Below are 27,093 nucleotides of genomic sequence, written 5' to 3' on the forward strand. Positions count from 1 at the left end.
TACTTCAGAGATAATGGACTCTGGTACAGTGGGGGTTACAGGACTTCACTGAGGGCTGGGTTATTTCACAAGGTGTGAGAAGATTATGGAAAGTGAAGAAGATTTGGAGTATCTCAGAGGAAGGCTGGAATATTACAGAGGAGGCTAAAGTCTCCTGGGAGAAGCTCGATTATTTGAGGGAGCAGGGGTACTTCAGAGGGGGCCGGACTCTTTTACATGGTGCAACGAGATTGTCTCAGAGGTGAGCGAGTATGGTGGTGGAGACAGTGTGTGACCCTGAGGTTGTCCGGAGGGCCCCCTTAGCCCTGAGTCTGTAGTCCAAGCATTCCAGGGGCGTCCCTGGGAGTCCAGGCTCGTGCTCTCTCCTGCCTCCTCCCACAGCAGGTCATCACCTCCATTTCAGCCACCAGCAGTCCTGACGTATGGGCTATGCTGGTGACCGTGGCCCTGGGAGCCAACGTCCGCTGTTGACTCCAAGTCAATGACACCAAAGAGAAGCCAGTCCCAGTGCAGAATCCTGCCTGAGCTCTGGGGCTTCCAGATAAGGGTCAGGCCAACTTGACCATTCCTCTGCCTCTGGGCAGGACTTTCTTCCCCTTTTCAGCAGCCCTCTCCCAAGAGTTGAGGTAGGGGGCATTGATGGACACAGACCCCTCTGGTTCCAGGGGTCTGTGCAGTCTAGCCACAGTCCCTTCTGCACTGATGGGGGAGGGCATACTTATTTCCTGAGTATGGGAACCCTGTTGGGGTGGGGGAGCCTACTCTCCTGCAGCCCGTGAGATCTGAGGCCCTCAGGGGGCCAGGAGCGCTCGGTGCTCGAGAGGGTGTCGGTAGGTGGTGGGTGGAAGAGTGTGTGCCAACTCTGGGTGGCCTCAGGCCCTCAGGGGCCAATTCCTGTTTGTCCTACTATGTACAGCTTCAGCTACCTACTGGGCTGTCACTTCACCAAGTCTCAGCTGGACTACGCCAACTTCTCCAACTGCTATACATGACACCTTCCCCCTTCCAAAGGGCGAGTGGCCCCAGCTCACTTAACATGGGACAGAGCCCCAGACACCCTCCGTACCCGAGCACCCACATTTCTACCTTTTGTGTCCACACCCCGGCCGCACACCCTGTACAATGAGGTGGCACAATGCTGTGGTTTCTCACCCAACGTCAGGCCTGGGGCTGGTATCTCGCTTCTCTGAATGCCCTGTGTCTCCATCAAACTGAAGACTATCCTCTTATCTCCCCCCTCCCCACCCCCCAGCAGACTGAGGCTCCCTGGGAATGGAGAATTGGGGGATGGAGGTGGAGGGCTCCCAACAGTCCTCTAGGCCTTATCAGAATGGGAAGAAAGAATGCAAATACTGTCTCTGAGACAGCTAGGTCAGCCTGGCTTGGCATATGCCCAAGCCTGGAGTCCCTGCCAGAGGAAGGAGAGAAGAAAGGGAAGAGGGATCACCTTTTATTGAGCACCTACTGTATGCCAGGTCCTATTCTAGACATTCTACATGCATAGAGTTTCTGTTCCTTTTTTAAAAAATTTTTATGTGTTTTTTTTTTTCATTTTTTAAAATTTAGTTTTGCCCTTCCTCACTGCCCTCCAAATCCCGCTGTAGCCATTGCCTCAACCACGATGCCGAAAGGAAAGAGGCAGAGTCAGCAGCAGCCGCCGCCACCGCAGCAGCCCCCGCAGGAAGAGACTGGAGATGGGGAGGATGGGAGTCCCATAGGACCACCCAGCCTTCTGGGCCCTCCCCCCATGGCCAATGGAAAGCCTGGTGGCCCCAAGTCAGCCCCACCCACATGTCCACCATCAGTAGAATGGATAAATAAGTTGTTGCGTGTGCATGCGATGGGATACTACACTGCAATGAAAATGAACGAACTCGGGGCGCCTGGGTGGCGCAGTCGGTTAAGCGTCCGACTTCAGCCAGGTCACGATCTCGCGGTCCGTGAGTTCGAGCCCCGCGTCGGGCTCTGGGCTGATGGCTCAGAGCCTGGAGCCTGTTTCCGATTCTGTGTCTCCCTCTCTCTCTGCCCCTCCCCCGTTCATGCTCTGTCTCTCTCTGTCCCAAAAATAAATAAAGGTTGAAAAAAAAAAAAATTAAAAAAAAAAAAAAAAAAATGAACGAACTCCTGCTACAGGCACCCAGGATGAATCTCACAAACACGATGTTGTGCGAAAGGAGCCAGACAGAAAGGAATGAAGACTCTCTTCACAGAGGTCCTCCAGGCTCAAGGGGACCAATGATTCCACCACTGCTGAGTCTCCCACTTCCTCCCCGGGGCAGATGCCCAATTCGGGGGGGCCTAGGCCCCAGATGTGGCCCATATGGTCGTGGTTGGTGGGGGGCCAATACTGGACCTCCTTGTCCTGGACCAGGCCATGGGGGTCCTTCCAGGGGAGGCTTTCACAAAGAGCAGAGAAATCCTCGGAGGCTCAAAAGTTGGTCTCTTATCAAAAATACCTGCCCACCCAAGGCTGGCCCCCAAGTTATGGAAGACAAATCCAACCGCCCTGACACTTTGCCACAAAGGGTCACTGTCGATATGAGGACCTCTGTGCCTTCTACTACCCAGGCGTCAATGGACCTCCTCTGTGAGACTGTGCCTTCCCATCTGGGCTGGAAGGAGCCCTCTGTGACCTAGCGGCCATATATTTCCCTGTGACCCTGGGATGGCTACCGGGAGGCTGTTCCACCCACCACCCTCAGTCAGTGACACCCACCCCCATCCGCCACCTCCCCATTTGGGGTCCAGAGTTGTGTTTCATCACTGGGGCCCAGGGTGTCGTCTTTCTTCTGATCCAGCCTCCAGTGACTCGCCTTCAGGACCCCATCTTTGCTCCCCTCAACTGCCTCCTGGATCCTCTTCCCCCTCACCAGCGGACTGCTGAACAGGAAACCTCTTTGGTGCTATTTCTTGTGCACCTGCCCACCCAGCCCCCTGTACTGCCCTCGATTCCAGAAAGCTCTGGAGCAGTTTCCTACCATTGCCTTCTGGCTGCTTAAGTCCTTTTTATGTGACGAACCTTACCCTCAAAGTTGCCAGTTACTCTGTGAAACTCACCAGGTTGATCTGGGGTCAAGTATGGATGACCCGTGTAGAGTTACTTCCTGAAAGGCCATTCTCCCTGCTTTTGGATTTTGTAGTTTCTGCGTCAGTAGCACGATCCCCACCTCTCTGGTCTGTGATCACTGTGCTTTGTGAAACTGTGCATCCCTTCGTACGCAGCCTCTCTCAGTGTCCGTGGCATCTTTGTGGCTTCCCGACACTAGAGTAAGTTTTTCTGCCCAAACGAGTGAGACTCGGTGCCCTCTAGACTTTCCACACCTCCCAACGGTGGGAGAATTGTGAACCTTTCTGCAAGACTGCCTCCCTGGTCTCCCCATCCTGGTGTCGGTTTCTCTGGGTTTGACACAAGCCCATGAGATGTCCTCTAAAGCTTCTGATGGGCAACCCTATCTCCTCTCCAGCCCACTTTAGCTAGACTATGTCATTGTGAGGCCACCAGCCCTTTCGTCTGAATTCTGTGAATCTCCACCCGGCCTACCTTTGGGTGGAACCTGGACAGTACTGTCGCCTTCGTCTAACCTTCTTCCCTGCATCCCTGGCACTGGTTGTTTCCTGTGAAAGCGGCAGTGAGTTTTGAACTGGCCCCGAGGAAATGGGTCAGGGGTTGTGTGGCCAAAAGGGAAGGATGAGAGCCGTCGGGGGAACTGAGAACGAAATTTTTTTTTCTTTTTAACATTTTTTTTATATTAGCAATGAATGCGGTGGAAAAAAAAATATTTTTGAGAGTAAGAGTGTGAGTGGGGGACAGGAAGAGAGAGAGGGAGACAGAAGACCCGAAGTGGGCTCCACACTGACAGCAGCGAGCCCAACGTGGGGCTCAAACCCACCAACCGTGAGATCACGACCTGAGATGAAATCAGTCGGTTCAACCAACTGAGTCACCCAGGTGCCCCAAGTTTTTATTTATTTATTTATTTATTTATTTATTTATTTATTTAGAGCGAGCGGGGGAGGGGCAGAGAGAGAGAGAAAGAAAGAGACAAGCCCAAGCAGGCTCTACACTGTCAGTGCAGGGCCTGACAAGGGGCTCAAACTCACGAACCGTGAGATCAGGACCTGAGCCGAAATCAAGAGTCTGTCAAGTAACAGACTGAGCCACCCGGGTGCCCCTAGAGTTGCTCTTCCTTTTATAGGGATAGGGAAACTGAGGCCAGAGAGCTCCAGAGACTTGCCCAGGGTCATACAGCTAGTGAATGAGTAAAAAAGCTGGGTTTGGGCTCAGGGTCTACCCGAACTAACACTGCCTTCTCTCCATAACCCTGATGTGGGCCGCTAGACAAATCCTCATTTCGCCATCTATTGGCTGAATGACCTTGACCAAGTTGCTTAACCTCCTGAAGGCTCAGCCTCCTGATCTGTAAAATGGGGGTATTAACAAAATCTGTGTTCGATGATGAACTGAGATTAATGCACGTGAAGTGCCTGTTGTATTGTATTACCGTGCAGAGTAAACGGTAGATAACGCCAACATTTGAAACATACGGAAGAGACATGGTCCAGCCCCGAGTTTGAAGGAAGAGACAAAGCAAAACGGCAGAAGTCACCCCCATTTATAAGTTCTCCAGGTCCAAGGGAAGGGAGAAGACATTAAGGCATATGGACCACAAGCTCCCAGCCCCGCCTTGCCCTTAAGCACTGCACTCAGTTACTTGAAGTGTATGTTATATATCAGCCTTTTCCACTGGACCCTTGAGAGCCTGGCCCAGAGCTGGCATCTCTCAGTGCTGGTTACACTGAAAAACGACATGTTTATTTATTGAGTATTTACAAGGAGCCAAGGGTGATGCTAAGGGCCTTCTGTGCATTATTAGCTCATTTAGATCTTCACAATGACCATGAAAGAGGGCACCCATTTTACAGAGAGGGAAAATGACATTAGAGAAGATAAGAGCTGGGTGTCTGGCACATAGCTGGTGCTCTTGACTTTTGCTCTGAAAGGCTGAACAAACGGATGGATGAATTAAGAAGGGGGAGGGGGGAGCAAGGAGGTCAAGGTCACAAGTGTTCATCTCTCCCCTCATCCATCTTTATTAGCTGCCACAACTGTGTCCACCACACCTTGTGCCTGGTCCCCCATCACCTGATGGACACAGTCCTAGGGAGCTGGCAGTTCTGCAGGGCCCGCTGAGATCCTCTGAGCCGAATAAAGGAGCAATCTCTCCTGCCAAGCATCTGGCCAGTGTGCCTCTGCCTGAGAACCTGACCTGGAAATTCCATGATGAGGGCCCATCTCCAAATCTCTGACAACCAACAAAGAGTAGAGGAAAACGTCGCCCAGCTGCTCTCTCAGAGGTCCCAGGGAACTAAGAGGAAATTCATTCTTTATTGTAGCAGGAGTGATTTCAGCTAGATTGCAGAAGGGACTTACCGACAGAGAAGGGGAGCAGATCTGGGATTCCTTACTAGAGTTAGAAAATGACACAGTGGTCCCTGTGGGTGGCTCCACAGGCTGAGCTGTGAACAAGGCAGACCCAGTCTCTCCCGTCTTGGAACTTAGAAGGGGGAGGAGACAATCAACGCATATGTAATATCGAGGCTGATATATACTTTGAAGAAAGGTAAAGCAGGGAAGGGGACAGTGCATGGTGGCATTTGCGAGTCAGGGCTGCTTTTGATTTTATTTTTTATTTTTTTAGGTGAGAGAAGGCTTCCGCAGAGGCGACTTGAAGCAGAGATCTGAATGAAGTGAGGGAACAGCCAGTGCAAAGGCCCTGAGGTGGGAGTGGGCCTGGCAGGCTCTGGGAACAGCAGGCCACCTGTCCGAGTGAATGAGGGGCACGAACCAGAGCTGAACGGAGAGAGATGCTTGCACTCTGGTGTGCACTGGTCAGCCATAGCATGATATGTGACTTTGTTAAAAATGTGATAGGAAACCATTGGAGGGTTTTCAAGCAGGAGAGTAATGTGATTTGTGTTTTAAAATAATTTTTAATGCTTTATTTTTGAGAGACAGAGTGAGAGTGGGAGAGGGGCAGAGAGAGGGAGACACAGAATCTGAAGTGGGCTGTAGGCTCTGAGCTGTCAGCACAGAGCCGGACGTGGGGCTTGAGCTCTTGAACCGCAAGATTATGACCTGAGCCAAAGTCAGATGTTTAAACTGACTGAGCCACCCAGGTGCCCCTAAAATAATCTTTTAAAAGATTTTATTTTTAAGAAATCTCTACACCCAGCATGGGGCTCAAACTCACAACCCCAAGATCAAGAGTGGCACACCCCACTGACTGAGCCAACCAGATGCCCCCAAAATAATTTTTGATTTAATTTTTTAAAGTAAGGTCTAGGCCCAACATGGGGCTTGCACTCGCAATCAAGAATCACATGTTCTACTGACTGAGCCAGCCAGGCGCTCCTTAATTTATTTTCTAAACAGATAATACATTCATATGGTTCAAAGAGTAAAATATAGGGGCGCCTGGGTGGCGCAGTCGGTTAAGCGTCCGACTTCAGCCAGGTCACGATCTCGCAGTCCGTGAGTTCGAGCCCCGCGTCAGGCTCTGGGCTGATGGCTCAGAGCCTGGAGCCTGTTTCCGATTCTGTGTCTCCCTCTCTCTCTGCCCCTCCCCCGTTCATGCTCTGTCTCTCTCTGTCCCAAAAATAAATAAACGTTGAAAAAGAGTAAAATATATTATGAGGCGCCTGGGTGGCTCAGTCGGTTGAGCGCCTGACTCTTGATTTCTTTGGCTCAGGACATGATCTTGGGGGCGTGGGATTGAGCTCCGCGTCAGGCTCTGCACTGAGTGTGGAGTCTGCTTGAGATTCTCCCTCTCTCTTCCTCTACCCTCTCTCTCTCCCCTTACTCTCGGTCTCTCCCTAAAAAAATTAAAAAGCCCCCAAAATGCAAAGTATTGTTCCCCTTCATGCCTTTATTCCCTTCCTTCCACCAACCACACGTATTAGTTTCTTGATCGTCCTTCTAAGACTTCTTTACACAAACACAAGCATATATGTAATTAACATTTATGTGTTAACATTTATATGTGTCAGACCTTATTCTTATCTTTATTTTTTTAATGTTTTATTTATTTTTGAGAGCAAGAGAGACAGAGCATGAGCAGGGGAGGGGCAGAGAGAAATGGGGAGACACAGAATCCAAAACAGGCTCCAGACTCTGAGCTGTCAGCACAGAGCCCAACGTGGGGCTCGAACTCACAGACCATGAGCTTATGACCTGAGCCGAAGTTGGACGCTTAACCAACTGGGCCACCCAGGTGCCCCTGACCTTATTCTTATCTTTAAAAGATTTAATCTCATTTAATCTTTATGACTCAACCCTATGACCTAAGTACTGTTAGCCCTACTTTACAGATGAGGAAACTAGGGCATAGAGAGGCTAAATTATTGCCCCAAATTGCACAGCTTTTAAGTAACCATATTAGTTCTCTAGGGCTGCTATAACCATAACAAATTACCACGAACCGGATGGTTTCAAACAACAGAAATTTTTTCTTTTTTTAAAAAAATATATTATTTATTTATTTATTTATTTATTTATTTATTTATTGTATTTTTGAGAAAGAGAGAGAGAGAGTGCACAAGCCGGGGGGCGGGGGGACTGGGAGACAGGGAGACACAGAATCTGAAGCAGGTTCCAGGCTCTGAGCTGTCAGCACAGAGCCCAACATGGGGCTCAAACCCACAAACCGGGAGATCGTGACCTGAGCCAAAGTCAGACACTCAACTGAATGAGCCACCCAGAAGCCCCCAGAAATTTGTTCTTTCATAGTTCTGGAGGCTAGAAATCCAAAATTGAGGTGCCAGCAGGGTTCATTGTTTTTAGAGGCTCTCAGGAGCATTTGTCCCATGCCTCTCTTCCAGCTTCAGGTACTTTCTTCTAATCCTTGGTTTGTAGATGCGTCTCTCCAATCTCTGCCTCTGTCTTCACACGGCATTTTCTACTGTGTGTCTGTCTCTGGGTCCAAATATTCCTCTCCTTATAAGGATACCTGTCATGATGGATGTAGGGCCCACCCTAATCAAGTATGACCTTAACTTGATCCGCAAAGGCTCTATTTCCAAATGAGGTCACATTCACATGTTCCAGGTGGATGTGAATTTCGGCGGGACGCTATTCAACCCACTACAACACGGGAATGTGTATTTGAACTAAGGCAGTCTGGCTTCTGAGTCTGTGCTCTTAATCACTGGTTATGCTGCCACTCAGTAAGGTCACAAATATAGAGACATAAGAAAATATTAAAACTCTTTTTCTACAGACAGTGGAATATCACATATGTTTCTCTGTACCTTGCTCTTTATTTTTCACTTTTTATTATTTTTTTCTTTTAGTAAGTTCTACACCCAGTGTGAAGCTTGAACTCACAGCCCTGAGATCAAGAGTTGCATGCTCTACCCAGTGAGCCAGCCAGGTGCCACATACCTTGCTTTTTAAACTTAATGTCCCCTGCAAACTTGCCCTATGAGGACACACAGATCTCCCTCATTCTTTTTCATGGTTGCATAGTGTTCCATTTAACGGGTGGACTATCCTCTACCTAACCCAACACCTTACCAATGGACAATTGGGTTATTTTGAGTCTTTTGCTATTGTCAACAGTGCTGCAGTGAAAAACGTTATACAAACTTCATTTCTCACTTGTGCAAGCGCATCTGAAGGATAAATTCCCAGAATCAGGACATCTGGATGCATTTAGAATTTTGATAGAATTTGCCAAAATGCCCTCTTGGGGGCCTGTACCGATTTATATTCACGTGCGTGAGAGCACTCTGTGACAGCACATACAAGAGTGTGGTTTCCTTACAGAAATAGCCACAGACTAGATTATTAAACTTTGGGATTTTTTTTTTTTAACAGAGAGAGAGAGAGAGAGCAGGAGAGAGGGGCAGAGGGAGGGAGAGGGAAAATCTTAAGCAGGCTTCGCACTCAGCACCAAGCCCAATGCTGGGCTCCATCCCAAGACCTGGGGATCATGACCTGAGCTGAAATCAAGACTCAGAGGCTCAACCGAGTGAGCCACCCAGGCAGCCCTAAACTTTGAGATTTTTTGCCAGACTGATAAGGAATGGTATCCCACTGTGGTTTCCCTGATTTTCATTTCTTCTGAGTTTGAGCTTCTTTTCACATGTTGAGAAGCCATTTCTATTTGCTTTTCTGGGAACTGTCAATTCATATCCTACGCCTGTTTCTATTAGGTTGTGGCTCCTTTTATTATTTTTTTATTATTGATTTATTTTTTTTAACATTTATTCATTTGTGCGAGACAGAGAAAGACAGAGCTAGAGTGGGGGAGGGGCAGAGAGAGGAAGACAGAATCTGAAGCAGGCTCCAGACTCTGAGCTGTCAGCACAGAGCCCGACGTGAGGCTCGAACTCACAGGCCGCAAGATCACGAGCCGAGCAGAAGTCCCACGCTTAACCGACTGAGTCCTCCAGATGCCCCTGTCCTTTTAATGAATTTCCAAAAATGCTTTATCAATTAGAGAGATGACCCTTTGTCTATGATCCGAGTTGCAAATATTTTCCTCTAGCTTGACATTTGTCTCATGACTTGCTTTGTTGTGTTTTAGCTTGTGAAAGTTTTTGATTTTTATGTAGCTGACTTTAACCAATCCTTTTTTATGACTTTTTGGGTTTCAGTCACGATTAGACTTTTCCCACTATGAGATTATAGATTCTCCGGTGTCTTTCTCTAGTGCTTTTATGGTTTTGTTTTGATTTTTTTTTTTTTTTAACATTTAAATCTTTGATCCCTTTGGAAGTTATCCTCAGTGAGGTACTCAATGTGACATACAGATCTAATTTTTTTTTCCAGTTGGCTACCTAGTTGTCCTAACACTGTTTACTAGCGTCCATTCTCCACTTTGAGATGCCGCCTGTATCAAATACTAAATAACTGTCCATTGAGTCTATTTCTGGACAGTCTACTTCAGTCCCTTGGTCTGCTTGTCTCCTCCTGCACCCAAATCAAATTGTTTTAATTACTGACGCTTTAAATATTACCTATAGTAGTTAAGTTAGTGGTGTCCTCTTCCCCCACACCCTGAAAAGTTTCTTGGTATTCTTTTCCCTTTTTTTTCCCCTGAGGGTGGGGAACCTCAGGAGATCTCATAGGACTTATACTCTATAGGGGAACAGACAATAAACAGTATTCATGTGTCAGGGTTCCCCGGGCGACTCAGTCAGTTAAGTGCCCGAGTTCGGCTCAGGTCATGATCTGGCAGTTCGTGGGTTCAAGCCCCGCATTGGGTTCTGTGCTGACAGCTTGGAGCCTGGAGCCTGCTTCAGATTCTGTGTCTCCCTCCCACTCTCTCTCTCTCTCTCAAAATCAAACAAACAAACATTAAAAAAAAATAATACTTACATGTCACGTGTCGTGCCAAGAAAAACAACAAAGCAGATAAAAGGACAGAAGGCATGTAGGGACTAGTATTTTGATGGGCAGCCAGGGAGGGCTCCCCCGGGGAGGTGGATACACCTTCGCGAAGGGATGGGGGCCACAGGGATACCTGGGGGGAGACAGTCCCAGCAGGACCAAGGACAAATGCAAAGGCCTGAGCCAGGAGCATGCTTGGCATGTTGAAAAACAACAAGGCAGCCAGTGCCCCTGGAATGGGGAGCTCGGAGGGGAGAGTGGGAGGCGATGAGGTAGATCGTGCAGAGGCCTTGCAGGTCACAGCAAGGACGCTGGCTTTTCCTTTGAGATGGGGAGCTATGGGAGGGGACTGAGCAGCATAGTGACATGTTCTGACCTCCCTTTTAACAGGATGGCTCAGGCTGCTGTGTGGAGAACAGACTGTACAGGTGAGGGCCGCAGCGGGGGGGGGGGGGGGGGGGCAATAGAATTTGGGATGGGTGAGTGGATTGTAACTCAATTTCCTTGTCCGTCTCCCCCACTAAACTGAGCTTTACAAGGACAGGCACGGAGCTTATTCAGTGATCTATGCACTGAGTAGGCATGGGTAAACATTTGTGGGAGGAAGAAGGCAGGGAGGATAGATTGGAGGAGGCAGGAGAGGCAGAGTCCCCTGGGGAATGGCTCTGCAAAGGCCACAGACAGTGGAGGGAGCAGATGTGATGACGGAGCCAGCTCCCCAGCAGGGTTGGAGGCTGAAGGGGACAGAAGCCAGGAAAGCTAGTCCTCCCAAGCTGGTGTCCACCCAGCCCAGGATCTATGACCCCCATCAAGGACAGGCTTTGTGCAGTTTATGCTCGAGTTTTGCCACCACAGGGACCCTGGAGGGGGGCTCTCTTTCTCAAGGTGAGAGGGTTCAAGGGTGAGGTAGCCTGGGAGAGAGAGCAGCTTTCCTTAATTCTAGCACACTGAGGCCCTGGGAAGGGATAATTTGTCCTCTTCACAGATGATAAATTGAGGCTTCGAGAAGGAAAGGAATTCACCCAAGGTCACACAGCAAATAAGTGGCTCAGCCCAGTTTCTGGGGCTTGGTATCTAGAAGACACCTCCTTGGCCACTGCCTAATTTTGGTCTGGGCTCCTCTGCAGTTTTGGGGGTGACCAAGGGCAGAAGGAGGAGGTGACTCCTGGCATTCAGCCAGCCCCGAGCTGCTGCTCAGGCACAGCTACTGATGCCCCACTGGGGGTAGGACCCAGCTGTAGGGAACAGGAGAATGGGGCCCTTCAGGACTTCATGATGCTTTGAGCAGAATGGGCCTCAGAGCGCAGCAGGTAGATGAGAGGCACCAAACTAAGGGACGAAGGAAAGAGGTTGGGCTTTGAAATACATCTTGGCCTTGCCACTATCTCACTGTGTGACTTTAAGTAAATTGCATCTGTCCAGAAACCTCAGTTTGTGCATCTGTAAACTGAGGACAGCATCTCTCCCTTACAGGGCTGGCGTGCAGTTGAACGAAGCAATAGGGGTCCAATGCTACCTGAAAGTGCTTCCTTCCTGACCATCCCCCCCCCCCAGACCAGGGTGCTGGTGTCCCTGTCCCCAGCAGAGGCTGATCCACTGCTCCTAGGTGAAAGGGAACATGAGTTGTGACAGCATCTCAAGTGCCAGGCCTACAAATGGATCCAGACTATGTGGGACCTGGCCAGTGCTGATACCTATGTGCCCTATTAGGGCCAGGCGAGCCCGCAAGAGCCCTTAGGACAGCTGGGTCGTCCCTGGCTCTTCACCAAGTATCTCAAAGTACTTGTTCACTCTGGGCCTCAGTTCCAGGGAATCTCTTGAGCAATGGTTGGGGTGGGCAGGAATTGGAGGCCTTCTATTGGGCAGATGGAGTAGGCTGCTTCAATCGTCGTGAGCTCCCTGTCTCTGAGGTATGTAAGCAGAGACTGGACAAGCACTGGGCAAGGAATCACTCATCAATGGACATTAGATAGTGGCAAGAAAGTGGGTACTTGGTATGGTAGGGGCTGGCCAAGGACTTCTGAGAGCTGGAGGACAAATATGAGTAAAGTAGGGAAGAGAAGCATGTTTAGTCTGAGAGAACAGCAGGCGCAATGCCTGAAGGCAAGCGAGAGCCCTGCGTTTTCAAGGAGCTGAAAGTTTAGCATGACAGGAAGGTAGGAAGCGAAGGGCAGTGGCTGAGCTGGATGATGTCAGGAGTCACAAGTCCTCATCTAAAAGGGGACCCATCTTAGGGGTCAGGATCCACTCTGTCCCATGAGGGACATGAATGAGGAGTGAGCCAGGTGAAAGAAGATGGGGCAGAGAGGGAATCATCTGTGCAAACACCCAGAGAAGAGGAAAGACAGCTGAGAGGAGATCAGTCTGACTACAGCCAGGCTGGGAGAGGGGGAGGAGGTGTGACTGAGACTAGAGACCCAGGTATGGCCTTGTGGGTCTTGCTGACTTGCCTGAAGGCCATCGGCAGTCCCCAAAGGGTTTTACATGGTGATTGGAGGGGGGTAGTGGTGGTGACCCAACCCCAGTCAGTAGAAACGTTGAGGAAGGTTGTCTGGGATGCCCCTTAAGGTCCCTGCAGACCCCCTAAGACCCCGCAGAAGCTCTGGGGAGTCCAGCTCTCTTAGGCACAACCTCAGAGGCATCTCAAGGAGGATGAGGAAGTTCATTTGTCAGAGGAACCACATAGAAAAGTGACACCTGGAGGTGAGTGAGGTCTGGTCTCAGCTCATCACTGATTCAATGACTCAGTAAATCTTAGCTCTCAGACCACAGGGGCTGGAAGGACATTCTCTCATCACAAGATGCGGAAGTGAGGCCCCCCAGACGGAGGTTCAATGAAATCGCTCAGACCACAGAGCAAATCTATGGCAAGGTCAGGGTCAGGGATAAGGAAGCTAGTATCTGCAAAGCACCTAGTACGTGACAGTCCGGTGCTAGGCACCGCATACACCACATCACTGACTGCCAGTACAGCTTCATTTTGCAGATGAGCAGACTGAGGTGCAGGTGGCATGACTCTTGTGCCAGGTCACGCAGAGCTAGGGCTGGAAACCTCGTCCTGCAGCACTTTCGGGTCTGCGTTTAAGGGCGGGGGGGGGGGGGGGGGGGGGGGGCGTGTCCAGGAGAGTGAGAGGACGGCGGGGCTGTGTTTCTGGGACTTTCCTCTCGGAGGTCTGAGGCCTGAAATAGTTGCGCTCCGGTGGGCGCCCCTAGGCTTGGCCACACTATCTGCCCCGCCCGCTGCGGGGAGCGGTCTAGACACAGATCCCCTCTCCCCGCATAATGGCGCGAGCCTCGCCAAACGCTCGGAGCGACGTGAACGGACCCCGGGGTACCCCGGCGCGCTGAAGCTGGCGCCGCTGCTGCGACGCGGCCTGGTGGCCGTCTACGGGGACGCCCCGGCTCACTCCTCCGCCTTCCTGCGCTCCCAGCGCAGCTACTCCCGACGGCAGCGGCGCAGAGTGTGGCTGCCGCCGCCCCGCGCCAACCAATCAGGAAGCAGAAGCGTACTCCGGGCACGCCTCCCCTATGACGTCACGCAGCCGCCCAGGAAGCCCCGCCCGGTGGCCTTACCTGGGAAAGGTCTTGGGAGAGGGCAGTGGTTGTGGGCTCTCGAAGGGTGAAAATAACCGCCATGTGAATCGCACACATTATACCTGCCTTGAAAAATACAGTCAGGGTAAACAGTTTCCTAATTTTAAAATGTGCTTATTCCCTGAATCGCTCTTCCACCACCCATCCATCCGTCTGTCCATCCATCTGGACCATCCACTCAACCATAGCTACTGGGCACCTCCTGGGTGCCAGGAGCTGAGCTGGGTGCTGGTGATAAATAACGAGGAACCTTGTGCTTGTGTTCACGGAGCTCGGAGGCTAGTGAAGAAGTCTGACAGTAACAAATGCTTATACCAATCATGCTTTTATTACAACCGTGATCCATTCTAGGAACATAAGGTACAGGCTGCTGGGATAACGGAGTGTTTAATTTAGATTGGGGGCTCGGGTCTCTGGAGAAGTTACGTTTGAGCTGACTCCTGAAGCAACAAAAGTGTTCCAGGCAGAGGGAAGAGCTTGTGGAAAGGCATTGAGGTTGGCAGGCACTTAGAGGGTTCTGGAAAGGAAAAAGAGGCCAGCATGGCTGGAAAAGAGTTGGGGGAGGGAAAGTGAGGTGAGATAAGACTCTGGAGCTTTGGAGGAACAGATGATTCCAGACCTTGAAGGCCAGAGTAAGGGAGTAGAATTGTATTTTAAGTGTGATGGGCTTAAAGCTGGAAGGGGCGGGGGGGGGGGGGGGGGTGTCACTTTGTCTCGCTTTGTTTTAAGATCTTTCTTGCTCTGTGTGGATAATAGACAAGAGTGGACACTGGGAGACCCATTAGGAAGACCTTGTAGGTGTCCTCTAGGCCTGAACTAGATGATGAGAGGGGGGCCATGTGGGTGGAGAGTCGTGAACAGACTCAAGAAATAATTAGGAGATAGGATCTACAGGCTGCCTGGTTGCTGGATTGAGTGCAGGCGGATGGGTGGGACCGAGGAAGATTAAGATTAAGTACCTTCATTGGACAATTATTTATACAGTCTTCTCTGGGTGCCAAGTACTGTTCTAGAGAGACTGTCGAGATTCAAATCCTGCCCCTGCCACTTGCTAGCTGTTTATTTTAGGGAAGTCATTTAACCTCTCTCTGCCTTGATTTCTTCATTTATAAAATGTGGATTCTAATAACACCCCAGAGGATTGTTGTCAGGATTAAATGAGTTATAAATGTAAAACCTTGGATCTGGAGGTCTGGGACTGGGCTCTGGGGCTCGGTTCTTGGACTTGGGGCTGAGTGCTTGGGCCTGCTTCTTGGAGTAATCAAGCCTCCATTTCTTTACTGGCCTTATACAAATGAACCTGCCCCTAACTTGACTCTCTTCTCAGTGGCTTCATAGCACATGATAAGGGTGTGACCCTACCTGTCTGCACTGTTTGCTCCACGGAGACCTCAGAAGGAAGGGAAATAGAAGGCTGCTCTGGGCCTCTTCATGGACCCTTTCTGGGGCCCCTATTTTTTTCTGCCTGAGCCAGGAAGCCCACACTCCCTTATCTTCTGCCCCTCCCCCACAGCCATCTGCTTCAAGGAAGTGGCTCTTTAGTTCTTCACAGGAAGCCACAGGCCTCCTCTGCTTCAGCTCCCTCCAGCTACCGCTGACCCAGGCCCTTTGCTGGCCCAGGCCCCCTTCAAGGCTGAGTCCAGAGATGCCCTGTACCTGGCATCATTCTCTGCTACCCAGTCAAGGAGACTGTTCTTTTCATTTCCTTTCAATCTCTGTGGCCCAGGTCTGGAAGCACAGGCTGTAGACCTGGAGGTGAGTGAGACCTGACTGTAGAGGGTCCCGAATGCTGTGCTCGGGAGTTTGGAGATCCCAGCCTTGGAGGACGAAGGGCCTGCAAGGGAGAGGAGAAGCAGGCCCTGCAGGGATCCTCAGGACTGACCATTCCCGTGAGCTTCAGGAGCTCCTTCTGTAAAGCAGGGGCAAGGTCTGATTCACTTTGGTCTTCAGCATCCATGGTGCCGTCCGCCCCAGGGAGAGCTTTTGGTAATTGGGGAGCGGCTCAGGGATGATGCAGGCAGAGAGAGATTCAGGGTAGGACTGTACTGCCACCTGGTGGCCATAGCCGCACATAGCACCATGGGATGGTAGGAGGTCGGCTCTTAGAGGGAGTGAGGGGACTTTCCAGGGTACCGACCGGGCCAGGAAAGCCCTTAACGAATAAAAGAAATCCCTACGGATTTTATTAAAGAGAAAGACACCTCCAACTTGAGCGCTTGGGGAAGACATTCTAGGTCCAGATGAGAGTCTCACTCCTCCCCTCCTCCATTTCACAGACTATGACACTGAGGCCCAGAGAGAAATGATGAGGACAGAGGACCTCAATGTTGTTTTCCATAAAGTCAGCCACACAGATGGGATCTATTTTTGGACTTGCCTCAGGGTGTGGTCCCAGAGTGAGGATCTGCCCTGCTGGTTTCTAGTCACCCTCATTTGTGACCAAACATGGCATCCTCGACACCATCACCCACCTTAGTCACCAAAGTTGGCACCACAAGGTGGCTTTTGGCAGCTTCTAAAAATAAAATCCACTCTCAGAGGGCCTGGATCAGACAGGACCGAGAGGATTCCGAAGCATGTGCTTCAGACTCAGCAGTTTTAGACCAGGAAGGACCTCAGAGATCATAATATCTGAGCCCCCTTATTTTAAAAGCAAGGAAGCTGAGACTCAGAGTGGGCAAGTAAGCTGCCGGAGGCACCCCCACCCTGTTGCCGGGCCGGGACTCAGCTTTTTGTCTCTCTGAAGGCCATTGCCAAGGAGGGGTCTAAAAGTGCATTAGCATCTCCTGACTTGCTGCCATTAATGAATTCGGGTTTGTGTTCATCATTCTGCCTCACATGCTGTAGACAGGATGATTGTGGTCCATGATGGCTAACAAGGGCCAGGATGGGTGAAAGGAGACAGGGGCAAGGAGGTGGTGACAGGGAGGGAGAAGGAGTCCATGGATACTTTGGGGGGGGGGGCTCCTAGCTTGTGCACTGTGGGCTCCAAGGAGGTAGGAACCGGGTCTCTTTCACCACAGTGTTCTCAGCAGCTGGCACAGCGCCTGATACGGACTGAGTGCCCAGGAAATGCCCACAGAATGAAAGCAAGGAGTTATCCTGCACAGACCCATGGGATCTTGTGGTAAGAAGAGTGTCCCCTTAGAGATGGGTAATTTTCAGTGTCATTCAGCCTGAGAAGTGCTGAGGCCTCAAATCTGAAATCCTGGGGGCAGAGCTGTCTCTCTCTGGCCTTGATGCTGTTCAAGGCAATAAGATGCCAAGGGAATAATTGTGTGTGTGTGTGTGTGTGTGTGTGTGTGTATGCTCCTGGGGGCAGGGCGCCAACACTTGGGAGAAAGGAAGAACAGGGTCTGTGAGTTCCAGAAAGTAAACCCTGACCCCAAAGTCACATGATCTAGTTCTTGGTTATTTGGCTATTTCCTCTCTGCTTTCTGCTCTAATCTTGCAAAGGAGGAAACTGAGTCGCACGACGTGACGGAACTCATGTTAGGTCTGTAGGACTCCAGAGGGAATTCCTAGCTACTATGCTTCACTGCTTTATGTGAAAACCCCAGCCTCATCTATGCCGGAAAATGCTGAGTAAAAGGTTAGGGGCCTGTGTTTACTCAGACCACAGTGTTAAAAGGGGGTCAGGCCTCTCATCCCCAGGCCTCCATGGGAGTGACAGTGAGTATTATCAAGGGTCCCCAAGGGAAAGAACAAGAGGTCCAGTCATCCTCCCCATGAGATCTGGTGAGGGTGATGGGACAGACAGGCAGATGGAAGGACTGACCTCAGGTTCAATTCTACCCACATCTATTAGCACCTATATGAGGCCTGTCCCGGGCATTGGGGAGAGGAGACAAATTAGAGACAGCACTCTCCCCGAAAGTGTTGAGGGACACACATTCATGTCTCTGGGATATCAACCTTATAGACAAACTGGGGTGCAGGCTTCAGTAGAGTGTGATGCTTGAGACCCCGCCTTCCTCTGTAGGCAGAAGTCCGCTGTCTACCCATCTGTGGATGGCCCCAGCCGAGGCGGGACTCTGCAGAGGTCCTATGGTAAGTATCAGGGGACCCAGCCCAGCTTTCGCTCTGGGACACAAACCACGGAGAGTGTGTGTGGAGCAGCTGCTGCCTCTACTACCTGTGTGCCTTTTCCACGAGCAGTGCTTCTCGGGGCCTGGGCAAAGCCAGCTGGGGCAGACAATTGCCATCTGCCCAGATGGCGTTAGATCTGGGGGCAGGAGCAGCCAGGAGGGGACCTCTTCCCCGCCCACCCACGCACATTGCTAATTGAAGACGAGTTTCTGGGTTATAAGTGGGGCGAGGTGGGGGAGGCCTGAGGACAGCCTATGTGGCCCTTTTGTGACAAGATGTCGTGGTTCGCATGTGACGGCTTCCCAGGGATGCGGACCTCCCAGGGAGGCCAGTCTGGCATGGCAGCTGGTGTGCCCACTCATGAACCAGAACCAGGGCTGGGACCCTTCTGTCCTCACTGCCACTTGATTTCGAGGGCCTCTTTGGCCTCCCCCTACCTGGGTCCAGGCACCCAGGTTCCCCTGGACAGGACTCGCTAACTTCAGATCTCCTCCCTAGGTCTGGTCTGGCCTTCCTTTCCCACCCGGAGGGTGTAAAGCCTCCGTATGCCAACTGTCCACTTTATCCCACTTTATCTTGGAGGGAAGGAGACCTTGCCGAGGTCCCTCGAAAAGCTGCTGTCACACACTTCCCCAAGGCAAAGGTCTGGCCCATATTCTCCACCTAGCGCTTCTTCAGAGAATGGAGATCCAGCTTCTCCATCTCTGCCTCGTCAGAAAAGTAGCTGGAAGCTTCTCCCACTGAGAACAGACTGAGCTCTGCCTCCCCAGGCACCCTGTGAAATTGAGCCTGAGTGTTCACGCTGTGGCAGGAGGCTCTGCTGGGAAGGAATCCCAGAGGAGGGGATGTCTGAGCTGGGTTACGAGCTTCAGAAGGACATTCTAGGCAGAGAGAACAGCGTGTGCTGAGGCCCAGAGACAAAGCCACCTGGTGGTGTTCCGGGAGCTGCGGTTGGCTTGAGGGGAGAAAGGGGTTTGGAGGTGTGCGGATGAGGCAAATTGGAGCCAGATCTTGTTGGGAGACTCACAGAACGACAGAGTGTTTTCTGACAGGATTTTATTCTGCTTTTTCCACTTAGGTCATTGATGAGCGTGACAGAAAGCTCTCGACTACAATTGGAAGGAAGGGTTTCCTGGGAGCCTCTGCCTACTCCTCCTCCTCCACTTCCTCCTCCTTCTCCCGGCTGTTTTCAAGGTGTTTGTGGACAGCGTAGCCCAGAAAGGCACCAATCTTGCCCATGAGGGCACTGCCACCACTAGCCCCTGTAAAGCAAATATAGTTAGGTCACTTGGGGCCCAGGCACGAGGCCTGGGAATCCAAAGGTCTGGAAACCATTACAGAGGCCCCGAGAGGGGACAGGAGTTCTGCAAAGTGAACCCTATTTCCCCCTTGACTTGCCGTCTCAAATCAGAGACGTGTTCCATAGAAGAAAAATACACAGGGGTGCCTGGGTGGCTCAGTCAGTTAAGCATCCACTCCTGGCTCAGGCCACGATCTCACGGTTCGTGAGTTCGAGCCCTCATTGGGCTCTCTGCTGTCAGTGCAGAGCCGGCTTCAGATCCTCTGCCTCCCTCTCTCTCTGCCCCTCCCCTGCTCATGCTGTATCCCAAAAATAAATAAAAACGTTTAAAAACTAAACATTAAAAAAAAGAAAGAAAAATACACAGATAATAGCTCATCTTTTCACGTCTGTGGTGAACACACAGTGTTATTAATAATGCTAATAACAGCCGCCTTTGTGGAGACCTCCCTGTGGGGGCTGGGGGTTCACAAGTAAGAGATTTCATCGTGGTCACAACCCTGTGATGTGCATGAGTGCGAGAGTCTTACGGCACCTGACTGTTCCTAGCCTTGCCCCCACCCTACCTCCCACTGTTGGGGTGTGGCTTCCCTTCTGCCCCCTCTGAGAAGGGCTCTATTCTTCTAGGCTGGTTCTCTGAGCTTTTGTCATCCAGAATTGAGAGCAGATGGAAGGTTCAGGAAGGCAGAGGGGAATCTGTCAGGGGCAACTTTTCTCCAAGATTTTGAGGCCTCAGAGAGAGAGAGAGAGAGAGAGAGAGAGATGGAAGGAAGCAATGAAAAAGAAAGGAGTGGAGGAGAGAAAGAGAGAAGTAAATGCACATTTTTTTTAATTAAAAAAATTTTTTGATGATCTCTATACCCAACGTGGGCCTCAAACTCACGACCCGAGATCAAGAGTCTCATGATCCCTTGACTCAGCCAGCCAGGCACCCCAATGCACATTCTTTTAGAAGGGTCATTCTAAACTCTAGCTTTTCCTTTCATGGTGTTCAGGATATACAGTTCAAGACCAGGGTTGGTATGAGATTGAATTGAGTGGGTCACTCCACCTTTCTTTCCTCTTTTCTTTTCTTTTTTTAAATGTTTATTTATTTTTAAAAGAGAGAGATTGAGCATGAGCAGGAGAGGAGCAGAGAGAGAGGGAGACACAGAATCCGAAGCAGGCTCCAGGCTCCGAGCTGTCAGGACAGAGCCCCACAGGGGCGGCTGGAACCAACTAATGGTCAGATGGTGACCTGAGCCGAAGCCCCACACTTAACCGACGCAACCACCCAGGCGCCCCTAAGATTTATTTTATTTTTAGGTAATCTCTACACCCAGTGTGGGGCTGGAACTCACAACCCCGGATCAAGAGATGCATATCCACCGACCGCGCCCGGCCAGGCGCCCCTCTCTGCCACCTCTCTTTGCCACTCTGGCTTTCTGAGTTTGAGCAGATTCGTAAAATGTTACACTGAGGATGGTCATCCCTGTTAACAGATGAGGAAACCGAGGCTTGTTGTGATCTGGCCAAAGCATCAGTGAGGCACCCCGCTTTGGTGGCTGAGAGCGAGGAGTCCGAGTAAGTTCGAATCCTGGCTTTGGTGCCAACTGACGGGGAGCATTTGAGTAAATCACGTAATCCCTCGTTGCCTCGGTTTCCCCACTGCATGACGGCGATTGTAAGGACACCCGGCTCAGAGAGTCACCTGGCCCTGGCATCCCCGCCCGCGGGCCCGGTCGCCCACTCACCGAGGCTCTGCAGCACGGCCACCAGCCCCCCGGCGGGCACACCGCCCCCGTTCGCCACCGCGGAGCAGCTCATCAACCAGGCGGCCACAGAGTTGGCGGCGATGCCCGTGCTCGTGAAGCCCAGAACGGGCAGCCCCACGGCCAGGAGCCCTGGAGGAAGGGGAGGCGGTGAGGGAGCGCCCGCAGCAGGGGCCCCCACCTTCCGGAGCTTTCCGCCCTCTGGACCCACCTCCTCCGACAGCCATGTAGGTCAGGGCGCCCCAGACCCCGGAGCCGCTGTCCTCCGAGCGCTCTTCTTTTTCCTGTCTTCTATTGCCTATCGGGAGGGGACAAAGTGGAATGCGGAGCAGGGTTCCCTGTACTGTGCCTGGTGCTCAGCACCACCCCATCCTTCCATTTCGGGGAGCCTCGCCGAAGGGAAGAGACTTCATCCAAGGCGCGGTGCCTGGCACATAACTGGCACTGAGCACACTTGGGTGGAATGGAGGAATTGATACGTAAGGAGTCGAACCTGGGACTCTGGCTACAGTGACCTGGAGCTGTCCACTGTCATAGCCCTTCTCGTCCCGGAGCCAGGGTTCCTGAAAGTCTACGCCGGGCTTCCGAAACTCTCGGTGTGTTTATCTCACAGCCCTCCCTCGCGCCAGGATGCTTACCTGCCTTCACCCCGCCGCAGGCGAAGAGTAGCAGGTAGCACAAGAAGAGCGATACCGCCTTCCGCCGCATGGTGGCGCCGCGCGCAGGCTTTGTCACTGGCCCAGAGAAGGGGGTGGGGAGGTGAGTCTCCAGAGTCCTTTTGGACCCGCGTGGTTGTTTTCCCTTTCTATTCGTGGAGGAGTCCATAAAAAGCAGCAAGGTGCTCTGGACTGAGCCCAGGACCCCCCTGAGGAGCCGCGGGCTTTCGGTTTCCTCGTGCCAACAGCAGTCACGCAGCAAATAGTTGCCGCCTAGACCAGCACTCAAGACTGTCGAGTTCAAACCTCATGCTCTTTCCATCGTAGCACAGAATAGGAAAAGGCGTATGCCCCCAAACTCACCTCCAATGTGGTCTTTGTCCGTTCAGTGCCTTTTCCTTGAATTAAAAACAACCTCCCATATATTGAGGACTTCCCACTTTATGGCGCGAGGTCAACGATACCGGTAAGAATCCCTTGAAATACATGCCATTGTTCTCAACCATGTGTTATAGACAAGGAAGTTGAAACCGGGTGAAGTCAAGTAACATTCCTAAGTCTGACCAGCTAGGAAGTGGCAGTCAGGATTCAAACCCACACTTGACTAATGCCCAAACCCACACTTTTTAAAAATGTTTATTTTTGACAAAAGGGGAGGGAAGGGGCAGACAGAGGGAGACGGGATGGCAAGCAGGCTCTGCGTTGACAGCCGAGAGCCTAATGCAGGGCTCGAACTCACTAGCCTGAGCCGAAGTCTGAGTTTAAGTGACTGAGCCACCCAAGTGCCCCCCCAAACCCACACTTTTAACAACCACTCCAGATACCTTCGTCTGCCCTCAAAGATAAACTCGCTGTCACATTAGATCCTGCGTTAAAGGGGTTTCAGACACAGTCCAGTCCTTTGGGCAGGCAAGGTAGCTTGATCTCCATTTTACAGATGACAAGTTAAAGCCCAAAGAAGTGAAGTGCCAGGGTTAAGGCCGTAGACTGCTGCCTTGGTGCCTATAACCTAAGTCTGGGGTTTGGCACCCCAACCCCCTAAAAGCCCCAACCCACCTCCTCAGACCAGTCTTAGCCCAGGGCACTACAAGGGACCCAGGGGTATAGCCTCCCTGAAGAATGGGTATTGTGGCTCTCGGGGCATAAGGCTCACAGGCAGACAGCCTGGCAGAGGTTTGGCAGCTGACATCCATACTTCCTGGCTTCGGGGTTTACCTTGGAGGAGGGGAGAGGAGGAATCTTCCTTCCCGGAGCCTGATGGTAGATGGGAACAGCAGTGAGGTTATAGCTCTGGGGCTGAAGGCTGGCTTTTTATAATCACATTTGGACTGCCTCCTCTCCTCCCCAGGCAACCAACCAATCCTTGTCAGACTTTCCATTTCCTGCACTCATTCTGTAGTTTCTTTTCTCTTTTCCTCCAGCTCTGCTCAGTGACAGAATCTCTACCGTATCCATTAACAGAAACATGTAATTCAAGCCAGGGATTTTCTGAATAGCTGAGAGTATTCAAAGCAGATCATGCTAGAGCGGAATCCATGGTCCTGCTGGGCTTAGTGAAGCCGGAACACCAGCTCCTCTTGGGGCGCAGAAGCCTTTCACAATTCAATTCAATTCAATTCATAATTATGCCTACCATTTATTGGGAACTTTCTGCATGCCAGGGCCTGTGTAAAATGCTCTATATACGTGATCTTTTTCCTATGCCACAACAGTCCTGTGAAGTATCTATTGTTTATAATCCTCATTCTGCAGAGGAAGAGATTAAAGCTTGTGGAAATGAAATCACTCGATTCCGTGTATTCTTTGAACCTTTGGTTAGTAATGCCTGTAGAAGCACTATGGGTAAGAAATGCAACCGATGGTTGGAGTACATAACAATTCTAAAAAATTTTTTAACGTTTTATTTATTTTTGAGAGACAGAGACAGAGCATGAGCTGGGAAGGGGACAGAGAGAGAGGGGGGAGTCACAGATTCCAAAGCAGGCTCCAGGCACTGAACCATCAACACAGAGCAGGGCTCGAACCCAGGAACCATGAGATCATGACCTAAGCCGAAGTCAGCCACCCAACCGACTGAGCCACCCAGGCGATCCAAGTACATAACAGTTCTAGTAACGATGAATCATTGCCTTCTCCAAAGTGGAATGGGTCGGGGTGCTGATATAACTGACCTGCCACCACATGGCTAGCTGTTCTCCCTGACTTTTGTTGCTACACTGCTCCCTACCGTTGGCTATTTGTTGGTAGTTGCTAGATTAACTTCGCTGAGAGGGAGCCCAAGTTGGAGGGTCCAATCATAACCTCCATCTTTGCCACCATGGCCATTCTTTCATGAGTCTTTTGCAAAGCAATAGAGTTGCTAAATTTAGAGACTGGCTGACATCCACAATACGGGACATATGACCATCTGGCTGGACAGCCTCCTTTGCAGTAGATGGTCTCTGGTGAGCATTAATATGAGACACAAAGATCTGCATGTCTCGTGCCTGCTCGTATGAGTCCATCTGTATGCCCCTTACCCAGACCTGTTTTCCTTCGAAATTCTAATCTTGCTTTTTCCATGCCCTTGACCAACTAGCTAAGCCATTTGCCACTTGTTAGGAATTAGTGTCTGTCTGCACCTCAGCCCACCTCTTCCTCCATACAAAAGGGGGACTACAGAGTATGCTGCTCATAGTTTGGCCCCTGAGAGGATTTACCACTGTCCAAGGCTACCCTAAATGGGGCTGTAATAGAGTAGTCCATTCCCAGCTGGTGCTAAAATATCATACTGACCTATCTGTGAAATGGGTTTGACTTATTTCCTCTTTTTAAAAAAATTTTTTTAAATGTTTTATTTACTTTTAAGACAGAGAGAGACAGAACACGAGTGGGACTGGGGCAGAGAGAGAGGGAGACACAGAGTCTGAAGCAGGCTCCAGGCTCTGAGCTGTGAGCACAGAGCCTGACTCGGGGCTGGAACTCAGGAACTATGAGATCATGACCTGAGCTGAAGCTGGACGCTTAACCAGTTGAGCCACCCAGGCGCCCCTTTCCTCTTTTTTTTTATTAAAAAAATTTTTTTAAGGTTTATTCATTTATCTAGAGAGAGAGAGAGAGAGCATAAACGGGGGGGAGGGGCAGAGAGAGAGAGAGAGAGGGAGAGAGAGAGAATCCCAAGCAGGCTCTGAGCTGCACAGAGCCCTATGTGGGGCTTGGACTCACATATCGTGAGATCATGACCTGAGCTGAAACCAGGAGTCAGGCGCTCAACCAACCAACTGAGCCACCCAGGCGCCTGACTTCTTTTCTCTTTTATAAATTGGTTGCAGGGAACCCTTCATGAGTCCATAGGTATGGGTTAAAAGAGAGGTGTCAGATCAACAGAGTTAGATGCCATGGGAGTCTGAGCTGTCTATTCATTTGATTTACTTGTGTCTTCTGAACCCTATGAGCCCAGCCCTGAATTTACCACCTTCATCATATTGGATTGCTGCTCTGCCTGTCTGATAACATCTAGCTGAAGACATACAGCTACCTGGCATCCAGAGATCACATTGGGGCCCAGTGACACATCAGGACCTTTTTGTTCATTATGTTAACTAACTTGGATGTAAATTAAAAAAAAAAAGTAAATAATAGAAAAAAGTGGGGGAGGGGCGCCTGGGTGGCTTAGTCGGTTAAGGGTCCAACTTCAGCTCAGGTCATGATCTCATGGTTCGGTTTGTGAATTCGAGCCCTGTGTTGGGCTCTGTTCTGACAGCTCAGAGCCTGGAACCTGCTTTGGATTCTGTGTCTCCCTCTCTCTCTGCCTCTCCCCCATCATGGTCTGTCTCTTTATCTCTCTCAAAAATAAATATAAAAAAAAGTGGGGGAAAAATGGACCTTTTTGTTCAAATGGACCATGGTGAGTAGTATGTCCTTACTCCAGAATCTCAGGAGTCCTCACTGCAGCTCTCCTTTTTGAACTCCCATAAACTCCCTGTGGAGACGTTTTCTACCACAGGTGCCTCCAGCCACGTTGTATCTGCAGGATCGTGTAATCCACTGGATTTAAGCTAAACTCCATCTATCACCTGGCTTCTCTTCGTTCCTACTCTAGCCAGAAAGCTATGTTGGTGCTTTGTGTCTCCTAGTTTCTGTGTCAGCGCAGACTCCGTGTCTTTAACGATCTTTGAAAATTCTGAACATTCTTCTTTTCCTAACGCACAATCACCCCGGCAAGTGGAAGCAGATCCCTTTGAGGAAGGATTGGAGGAACATTTACTATATGTAACTATGGTATGACTCACTTCAGAGTTGTTCCTTAATGGGGCAAGACCTCTCCTATAGTCAAGGGGTTCTGATTCTGTGAACTTAGATCTAGGATCTGGATGAGGAACTGTGATTTTCCATTGTGGAATTAATGTCAGTCTTCTGCTTATCAGGTCTTGATTGCTCTCGATTTTTTTTTACTATTCCTTTTTTTTTTTTTTTTTTTTTTTTAGAGTGAGAGAGAGAGAGAGCACAAGCAGGGGAGGGGGGTAGAGAGAGAAGGAGAGAGAAAATCTTAAGAAGTTTCATGCTTAGGAGGGAGCCAGACCCAGGGCTCAAGCCCATGACCCCGGGACCATGACCTGAACCGGTTAAGAGTCGCATGCTCAACCTGAATGAGCCATCCAGGCGCCCCAGCTCTTGATTTTTTTTTTAATTAATTTATTTATTTTGAGAGAGAGAGAGAGTGCACACATCAGGGAGAGGCAGAGAGAGGGAGAGAGAGAATCCCGAGCAGGCTCTGCACTGTGAGTATAGAGCCCAACGTGGGACTTGATCTCACGAATCACGAGATCGTGACCTGAGCTGAAATCAAGAGCTGGACACGTAACCAGGTGAGCCATCTAGGCTCCCCAGCTCTTGATTTTTTTTTTTTTTTAATGAAAAATTGACATCTCTCTGGATCAGTCGGTAGAGCATGTGACTCTTGATTTTGGGGTTGTAAGTTCAAGCCCCATGTTGGATGTAGAGATTACTTAAAAATTAGATATAAATAGAAAGATAGATAGATACCGAGAATTAACCAGTCTGTAGAGATTATTTAAAAATAAAATCGAAGGAGGGGTGCCTGGGTGTCTCAGTCAGTTAAAGCGTCTGACTTTGGCTCAGGTCATGATCTCACAGTTTGTGAGTTCAAGCTCCATATCAGGCTCTGCACTGACATTGCAGAGCCTGCTTGGGATTGTCTCTCTTTCCCTCTCTCTGTCCCTCCCCTGCTCTCTCTCTCTCAAATAAATAAATAAACAAACAAACAAACAAATAAACTTAAAAAAATAAAATCGAAAGGGGGCACCTGGG

At 50.4% G+C, this 27,093-nt stretch overlaps 1 protein-coding gene, 1 long non-coding RNA gene and 1 pseudogene across 2 annotated transcripts; 2 read left to right on the forward strand and 1 right to left on the reverse strand.

The window, feature by feature from the left end:
• The first annotated feature begins 1,621 nt into the window (after positions 1–1,621).
• On the forward strand, positions 1,622–3,219 carry LOC123597451 (annotated as a pseudogene).
• Positions 3,220–13,793: 10,574 nt separating this feature from the next.
• On the forward strand, positions 13,794–18,561 carry LOC123597453. Its single transcript, XR_006712126.1, has 4 exons — positions 13,794–14,347; positions 17,011–17,114; positions 17,444–17,579; positions 17,970–18,561. It is a non-coding gene; the product is annotated as an uncharacterized LOC123597453 (long non-coding RNA).
• A 554-nt stretch (positions 18,562–19,115) lies between these two features.
• Positions 19,116–22,165, reverse strand: IFI6 (interferon alpha inducible protein 6). Its single transcript, XM_045476274.1, has 5 exons — positions 22,147–22,165; positions 21,766–21,861; positions 21,339–21,425; positions 21,110–21,259; positions 19,116–19,338 (listed from the first exon to the last, which is right to left on the reverse strand). Exons 2-5 carry the CDS (start codon positions 21,833–21,835, stop codon positions 19,223–19,225), a joined length of 423 nt encoding a protein of 140 aa, XP_045332230.1. The 5' UTR covers positions 21,836–21,861; positions 22,147–22,165; the 3' UTR covers positions 19,116–19,222.
• Positions 22,166–27,093: the final 4,928 nt, after the last annotated feature.

Source organism: Leopardus geoffroyi, chromosome C1 (assembly GCF_018350155.1).
Source record: "Leopardus geoffroyi isolate Oge1 chromosome C1, O.geoffroyi_Oge1_pat1.0, whole genome shotgun sequence".
Lineage (NCBI taxonomy): Eukaryota > Metazoa > Chordata > Mammalia > Carnivora > Felidae > Leopardus > Leopardus geoffroyi.

Bases quoted from the DNA above. Each gene is read 5' to 3' on its own strand.
- IFI6 (XM_045476274.1), bottom strand. From the start codon at position 21,835: ATGCGGCGGAAGGCGGTATCGCTCTTCTTGTGCTACCTGCTACTCTTC. The intron at 21,260-21,338 runs GTGGGTCCAGAG...CCCTTCCTCCAG, and splicing joins CTACATGGCTGTCGGAGGAG to GGCTCCTGGCCGTGGGGCTG. The intron at 19,339-21,109 runs GTGAGTGGGCGA...TTTGCTTTACAG, and splicing joins GGCCGTGCTGCAGAGCCTCG to GGGCTAGTGGTGGCAGTGCC.